Below are 8,575 nucleotides of genomic sequence, written 5' to 3' on the forward strand. Positions count from 1 at the left end.
GCTGCTTCTATTGCATGGAGAGCTGCTCAAGTGTGAGAGGGCAGTAATGCAGCTGTGAGACAGAGCACTTATGTTTTTAATCAAAACACTATTAAGCATTAATACTATATTTGAGCATCCTTTCTGCTTATTACAAATACAGTATAAATGGTAAATGTTGCATATAACACCTTATTTAGTGAAATCCTGACAGGTGAACAGTGCCATGGAAGAGCATTGCCTCTTCAATGATTCGGGTGCGATCCTGTGGTGCCCTGGATGGGGCAGAGCTGAAGGTGTCCATCCTTTGCTTTGCAGGTGATCCGTTCTGCTGCTGACTGGTCGGCTGGCATTAAATACCACGAGGAGTCCATCCACAACGCCTACGTCAGCGTGATAGAGAACAGCAAGCACTACATTTACATTGAAGTGAGTGGCAAGGAGGGAAAGCAGTGGGGTCCTGATGCGCAGGGCTGGGCTCGCAGCCTTTAGGAGGGTACTTCTTGAGGTTTGGTCTAAATATTTTGTGAATGTAGACACATATGGTTATTAATACAGCATCCACTCTGAATTTTTGGAGCTGTTCCCATTGACTTCAGCAGTCGCTGGACCAGGCTGAAGGGTATGTACCCTGATAGCCTTCTGACCACAAGGTGGAAAAAAGTAGACCTTTTCTTTCTGAGCCTCTTTGCAAAATTGCCAGCAACTTTCATGTCCTGTGCAAGAGTCTTCCTGTTGCCTCCATGGCTTTGCAGTGTCCCAAGTGCATGCCCAAACCTCCTGTGCACGGGGCTGGTCTGGCATCCATACAGCCTGGAGCTGCAGGCATCTCCTGTGTCGGAGCGAATCAGCACTGGCTGAATGGAGACGTTTATTCTCCTCTTTTTCTGTTTTTTAACTTTCTAAGGTGTGTGATTAATAAGAACTAATTAATCCCATAAGCAAGCACAGACACATAATGTAATAGTAATTTTTAAAAAAGTATCCACTCAAATGGCACATAAACCCAGCTATCTTTAGTTGCTCTTGGTCTGAAATAAAGCATGCAAATTTAATTTTTTTTTGTTCATCACTGGCAGTGTCTGACAGCAGCTTTGCTTGCTTTTCCTGCAGAACCAGTTTTTTATTAGCTGTGCTGATGACAAAGTTGTCTGGAACAAGATCGGCGATGCGATTGCTCAGAGGATTCTTAAAGCTCACAGGTAACCAGTTCTTAACATGAGATTGAAAGTCTTCCAGTGGTATTTATATCATGTGATGTAAAATAGTATCTTAATTAACACAACTATACAATAGCTTTTGCAACATGGAATTGATGTGGTCAAACATCTGCTTGTGTCTGCAGCAGTGAGACTCTTTAGTGCAGTCAGAAAGTGATTTTCTGTACTTAACCTGGATGCAGATGTATTTTTAACCATGGAATTTGTTTAAAAGCAATTCCGTTATGCTCTGGTTCAGTGACACCTTTGCTCCATAGCCAACCAGTCTTGCACTGCGTGGTGAGGTGAGTTAACACCTGAGGTTGAACTGGGACTTCTGGTTTATTTAAATTATCTATAGAGAGGATTGACTTCAAATAAGAGAAGCAAACACATTTGAAGATTAAACTGCAGGGTTCAACTATTGCTTGAACAACTTTTTCTGGCAAGTGCTAAGGGGGTATTTACAACCTCCAGCCATTGGAGGAGACCATCATTTGTTCCGGGATGGATCAACCCCAGCCATGCTTTAGACACTCCTTTCCTTCAGCATGCCTGACCCCATGCTGACATTAATACCACAGGCAGTGGCTTATCTTCACTTTGATCCTGCACAGCCTTGCTTGAGGTTGCTCTCCTGAAGTCGATCTTTAAGATACCTGTATGTCATGGTCTAATACTGTAGTCTGCTCTTGCTGGGCTGATAGAAAACTTTCCGAAGTTACTCTTTTAATCTCTACATGTCAGAGATAACATCTTTACTTTTTCATCATGCACAGAGACATTTCTTGCAATGATTATTTCTTCCACATTGTAGTTGTCCAGACCTATGTTGGGGCTGCTTTCCCAGATGTGCTCTCTCCGGAGTTGCAGAAATTTCACTCTCTTCGACATTTCAGCTTGGAAATACCCACTTGTGTAAAGGCAACCAAGCCAGGACAGACAGACAGGCAGACATGGGTAGGGGCAGTGTCTGCAGGGCCACAGGAGCTGCCCTGAGACAGGCTTTGTTCAGAGGCAGTGTGGGAAGAAGAGGCCTATTCAAACTGGGAAAGCATGGGTCTTATCTGCCATGCCATTAACTACAGGACAGAGAGACAGGGTGGAGCTGCTTGTAATCGATAAGCTGCAGTGCATAGCCCAAATATTTGAAATTAGCTAAGGATGAAAGGCTGGGGCGGATTTCCTCACCCAGAGTAACTGAGGAGCGGTGCCAGTGCTGTGCGAGGTAAGAATCACAGAAAAAGCAGCGTAATACAGCACGAGTCCTGCAATTCAACCACGCACCAGGGACAGGCCTGCCTGAACAGCACAGCCTGTGCCAGGGCTGAGGTGCAGGCAAGCAGCTGGAAATGGCATTGCTGGTGTTTGCATTGCAGCCTCAGAGCTGGCTCGCAGTACACAGTGTCTGTGCAGTGTCCCCCTGCCCTGCATTGCCTTTGGGAACTGAGTGCCGCGGGCCCTTTGCATCAGTTTCCCTACTGCTAGCAACACTACTGAGGTAGCAGCAGATTCTCCAGGTAATCTGTTAAGATTATCCTGTTATATAAAATTCATATAAAGGGTGTCGTTCTGTCCAGACATCAAAAAATCTAGCACAAAAATGAGTTGCACAAATTCTTCAGTGACCCGTTTTCAGATGTGATGCTCACTTCTGTATTACTTTAATTTTATGCCAGTGTTGTGCCAGCTTAGTGTCACTAACTGAATGTAAGATTCAAATTCTGGACACTCCAGAGTGCTTGGCATTGCCTAAGATTAAAAGTAAATTCAGACCTAAATGGTTTGTATCAAATACTCATGTACCAACCTGCCCCTGGAAAACAGCGTAGGTGACACACAGATGTTTAATTGTACATTAAGTTCTTTAGTTAAGCTTGTATACTTCTCACTCTTCTAGACTAAATATTTTCTACTGATGTAATTAATAACATTCTTTTCTTGGTTTTCCTCTTTTTTTCATGGGTGGCTCTTTAACTAATTTAATAAACACTGGGCTTAGACAAACAAGCTGCTTTTTGAGGAATGCTTTTGTTGGTAGATCTTTCTCATGATATGAACAGGCTTTGTTTTGGAGTCTCTTGTATATGGGTAAGACCTCATTGACTGTTTCTGAGGTCTGCTGTTGGACTAAAGCTAGCGTACGGTGCATAGCACAGCTATAAGGAAGCACTGGTTGAAATTAAAGAAAGACAGGTCCTCGGTGTCTCCCTCCCAGATCAGACGAGACCCCAGCTCTTCACAGTTCCTGTGCCCTTAAACCCACAGGCACGACTTGTTCAAGGAAGGAATACTTTTAACAAAAACCGCAGGCTCGTTTATTTTCAGGCTGCTCCTGGAATGGTTTGTCCTGATTAAAGTGTGTTTGCCATCTAGTGGCAGCTCCCTTCAATGGAGCATCCTTGGCACAGGGCAGGGGACTGCCAGCACCCAGGGGTGCCTGGAAAGCGCTGGCAGACCAGATGTGCCTGGCATTTGTCAGCAAAGAAAACCCAAAGGTGGGCTTTAGGAAAATCCCCTGGCAGTGCCATGATGGGAGCTTTTGTTCTGAATCGGATCACGGTTAGGGTTTGCTTTAGTTTGGGGGAACTCTGGAGTGGAGTTTTTGTGGGTTGTGCTGCGTCAGTGCAATATTTGAACCATCGATGTTTTACTTGTGCCCGGAGCTTTTCCCACCTTTTGTGATGTTTCTGATTTCTAAAATTCAGGATGTAGTGGGAATGTCAGGTTAGATTTCAGTGTTCTGCCTGTGATAGCTCTCTAATCTTCGCAGTGCTCTACAGGGCAGTAGTACACACCAGTCTGCACCAGTATCCATGTGACTGGGCTGTCGGGGTGCTCAGATGAACTTTTACAGTGACAGACACAATCAGCAAAGCAATTAACCTGTCCTTGCACGTCAGTGAAAATGTGTTTATTTTCCTTTTAACTTCTGTTGTCTGCAGAGAGTAAATTATTCCTTCTCGCCCTGAAGGTCTGAGCACTGGCTGAAGTACTGATGACAGGTGATGAAGACCTGAAACTGGAAATATGCTTCACACTTTTGCTCCCTTAAGATCTGTGTAGTAGCCTTGGATGGAAACCAAGTCAGGCAGCACAGAGGAAGGGAAAGCCAGGGAACTCATTTTCTACAAAACTGTAACATTTGCAGGCTAATATTCCCCCAAACTATCATTTCAGGGAAAACAAGCGTTTCCGAGTGTACGTGGTGATCCCACTGCTGCCTGGGTTTGAAGGTGACATTTCGACTGGCGGGGGGAACGCGCTGCAGGCCATAATGCACTTCAACTACAGGTACCAGAGCAGAGACCTCCCTACTCCCCTCCACCTGCTGTGAACAGTACCCGAGGCTCCAGCTGCCAGCTTTGGGGCATCACACTCCACGTTGTTCACATAAGCACACGGGTTTGGAAAGAGAGAGGAAAACTGTTCGTGTGGCTTTCACTTAGCACTTCAGCTTGTTTATTTGCTAGCCTTGGGATTTGCATTAGGAGACACTCGCGGGGCACTCACAACCCAGTGGATCTCATGGGAAGGGCTGGGACACAGCGGTGCCAGGTGGCCCTGTGCTGACAGTGGGACATAAAGGAAAGCAAAATGGCCCAAGATGAGGTGGTTTTGCTGGAAAGCTGCTGTACTGTGGTATGGCCAGGGCACAGTCAATCTGCAGAGACTGCTGCTACCTCCAGAGTGAAGTCTCCCTGGTCTGCAGGTGTCCTACTGCACCTCCAGAGGAAGAGTGGGGCTGGAGGTGCAAGCAGAAGGAATTTCCCAAACCAGGCCCTTCTGCCTGAGCTTTCTTCTGCAAAGGCAACCATAGGTCTTTAGAAATCACCCATGTTGATGTGGGTTATTTTTTGTTTGGCTTTTGTTTTTTTTGAATGAGATACTGGCTGTGGCTTTTCCAGCCCAGCTGTAATTGTGCTAACTCCCTGACCTGTCATTCTGCACAGGTTGACTTTTTTTTCTTAATGTGATTTCACATCCAGACGTGTGGCACAGACGGTAGCAGCCCTGTTTGTAACACATTTATCATCACTGTGGTGTGCTCTAGGAGGCAAAAATGCTGCCCAGCTCCTACACAAATTGGTATGAGCTCCTTTGGGAAATGAGTAGTCCTTGATATATTGACAGTCGTTTGGGGAAAATGTGTGCTCTGGAAGGACTGTGTTTCTTCTGCTTGCATGGGGTACTTAAAAGGCATCTGTGTTTGCAGTTTACCTCACCCGCTTCTGCTTCAGCATATGCTGCTGCCTTGAGTGGTGGTGGTGCTGACGGCTGCCTACCTTCTTTCCAGGACCATGTGTCGAGGAGAAAACTCCATCCTGGGCCAGCTGAAGACAGAGGGTAAGAGCATTATTCCTCTTCTCCGTTGTTTAGTCTTGGGATGCTGCTGTTCCATGGATACACCTATAACACAGAAATCACATTATTCAGCTTCTTATCAATATGAGCTTGCTGTAGCTGAGGGGTTCAGGCGTGGACTGGATTCGGGCATCAGCAGCAACATGTGCTGCGGGCTCATGGGGCTGGAGAGCGAGGTCTGTGGGGTCACGCGAGCCTTGGCCGGGTGTCAGACTTTGCGCTTGGATGCAGCCCGGATCCAGAGGATGAGAGGACCCCAGGGAGGAGCACGGTGTGGTTGCAGCTGCTCAGGATCGTGTTATTTGGAAAACATCCTGAGCGGGGTCATGCTTCTGGGAGTAATGAGCTCTCTGCCTGTCCCCCACCCCCATGAATCCCATTCTGGGTTTGTTTCAAACACAGGGAAAACCTGCGGAAGCAGGATGCTATTTGTGAGTTATTTCCTTGCCATGAGGATGCCTGCTTGAATTTGCTCTTCTGGGAATCAGAGCACCGCAAAACCCACATATCGTAAATGCTAGGGCGTCCGTAATGCCTCGTTCATTCTAGGTCTTTGTGTAAATCTGAACTGTGGACAAGTACGTTAGGACACGTTTTCTGTACCGTGCATGGACAAAACACCTGCTTCCAGCCTCCTTTCTGCAGGATCTGCAGAAAAACAGTCGTGTAGTCCAGTTATTTTAAGATGTTCATATCAATTGTGAGTGCTTGTGTGCTGCACAAGGGAGATTTGGGTCATTTTTCATGAAAGTGGAAGTATCCAAGCAGGCAGCGGATCAGAGCCCACAGGCAGCTTTAAAGTCCATTTTTATAGAAACTTGTTTGTTTGTTGGTTTTTTTTAAGTCAGAAGTGAGCTATTACTCACATGGGTCTTTATATAAAGAGGGTCTTTTCATCTGTCTTCTCTCTTCCACCTCTCTCATCCCATCGTATTTGTTGTCTTTTAATTTTCAGTGGGAGATAAGTGGATAAACTACATCTCCTTCTGTGGACTTCGAACATATGCAGAGTTGGAAGGAAAACTGGTGACGGAGCTCATCTATGTTCACAGCAAACTGCTTATTGCTGATGACAACACAGTTATAATTGGTGAGCAGGGGGGTGCAGGAGGGTTTTGGAGCACTCCATTACACCTGGATCAGTCTCTTCACTTCTCTGCCCTGTACTCAGTGCAGGCTGCAGTGCTCTTGTGCTTTTTATGTTGTGATTTCTGTCTCATGAAATATTTTGGTGTTTAAAAAAAAAACCAAAACAAACTCATAAATTCATCAGGAGGGTAGGTAGGAGGGAGGAAAGGATTTGGAGGGCTGTCAATTAATTTGTTTTTCTAAAATAGTTTTAAATCTCTGTGTGACAGTGAAGAGAATCCCAGTGCAGGGAATTTTGTCCATCTGTCTTGTATCAAACTCTGCTCTAGCAGGAAGACTTGTGAGACTTGTCATCTGTTCCTTAAAGAACAGAATGTGCTGTAAAATTTGGAAAGTTTGGACAACATGTGTCATTTATCAGCTAAATTTCCTAAGAATGGGGAAATATGTTATAACTTGTAATAGGTATAATTTCATCCATTTCTTTTACCGTATTTCTTATGAGACCACGAAGCAAAGACAAGGCATTAAGCTCAGAGTTCTACATTGCAGCAGAAAAACAGAATTTTAGCTTTTTTCTTAAAAAAACCCTTTTCAATCTGTTATATCAGCAATGAAAACTTTGCCAAAGAATAACTTGATACAAGATTTTGCAAGACTCAAAATACGCCCCTCCTTCAGAGCAGCAGTTGATCCTGGATGACCTGCGGTCAGGTTTGCTCCTCTGTTACCCTCTCAGGGGACAGATCCTATCTCCAGTACACAGCAGCCCAGGGATGGTTTTACTATCACAGCAGGAGCAGTGCTGTTGCAACTGATGATTTGGAAGCCTGAGACAGCTCTTAATTTCTGTTTTCTGTACCTATAAGCCTGAGGTCTGATTTTTATACTGCATTGTGTTTCCATGCTGGCTGGTGAGGTGATGGGGAGCCAGTGCCATCCCTTTTCTACAGGGACAGTACATGGAAATCAAATGCTAATGAGGCCACCATGCAGGAGGACGGATGTGAAAGGATGGAGAGGAACTTGGCTCATTTTTCCTCTGGAGATGTTAGCTCCCCTTGATCAATTCAGACACTGGGAAGGCCAAATGGCTGACTGGTGCCTGGGGGTCTCTTACGGAGCTGGGGGCTATGTCTGGAGATTTTTTGTTGTTGTTGCTGTTGTTTGGTCACTTCTGTGGGTTAATGACATGATAACTCTTATCACTGGCTGCATCTTGCTGTTTCCCTGGAGCCCATGCAGAGGGCATGGAGTAGTGAAGAAACATCTCCCATGGCGGGAGGGTCCCCCAGAGCCCTAGGGTCTGCTGCTGCCTTGCTGAGTTAGGAGGGATGGTGCCTGAGCTCTTGCATCTGCCAACACAAAAGCGTGGTCCTGGCAGGACAGGAGGCTCTGGCTGTTGGTTACCCATGGCAAGGAGATGACCTTCTTCTTCCTAGATCCCCCTCCCATAAAAACCCTACCTTTCAAATGGAAACAAAAAACTTCCCTTCTTTACATCGCTTTAGATAGGAGTGGATTTACCCATGGAGCCCATCCTGTGTCAGGTAACTTGGTACCCAAACCAAGTGCGGTGAAGATCTTTGAAAACTGTGGCATCCTTCAGCAAAAGTATCTGGGAAATTACAGAGGGAGTGAACTGTTGAAAATGTTGGCCTGGGCTTGGCTATGATTTAACCATCTTCCAAGCCTGGAGCTTTTGAAAAATTAGTTTGGTTTTATTCCCTCCTTCGTTTTCCCCCTCACCAGGCTCTGCCAACATCAACGACCGCAGCATGCTGGGGAAGCGGGACAGCGAGATTGCCATCATCGTGCAGGACACCGAGACCGTCCCCTCCATGATGGATGGGGCAGAATACAGCGCTGGGAAGTTTGCCCTGTCCCTCCGGCTGCGGTGCTTCAGGTGGGATGTGCAGGGCTGGCCCAGCACGGGCAGGAAT

General features: G+C 46.0%; 1 protein-coding gene across 1 annotated transcript in view; it reads left to right on the forward strand.

Moving 5' to 3' along the window:
- Positions 1–297: 297 nt before the first annotated feature.
- PLD2 (phospholipase D2) overlaps positions 298–8,575 on the forward strand; it is a gene marked incomplete at its 5' end in the record, with an annotated part of 9,749 nt that continues 1,471 nt past the window's right edge. Inside the window, 6 exons of the mRNA XM_010194127.1 lie at positions 298–408; positions 1,093–1,181; positions 4,359–4,472; positions 5,476–5,525; positions 6,499–6,633; positions 8,385–8,538. Of these exons, the coding sequence (XP_010192429.1) occupies positions 298–408; positions 1,093–1,181; positions 4,359–4,472; positions 5,476–5,525; positions 6,499–6,633; positions 8,385–8,538 (653 nt within the window). The remainder of the gene's footprint in view (positions 409–1,092; positions 1,182–4,358; positions 4,473–5,475; positions 5,526–6,498; positions 6,634–8,384; positions 8,539–8,575) is intronic.

The sequence above is a fragment of the Mesitornis unicolor genome, unplaced genomic scaffold (assembly GCF_000695765.1).
Source record: "Mesitornis unicolor isolate BGI_N332 unplaced genomic scaffold, ASM69576v1 scaffold45391, whole genome shotgun sequence".
NCBI classification, from domain to species: Eukaryota; Metazoa; Chordata; class Aves; order Mesitornithiformes; family Mesitornithidae; genus Mesitornis; species Mesitornis unicolor.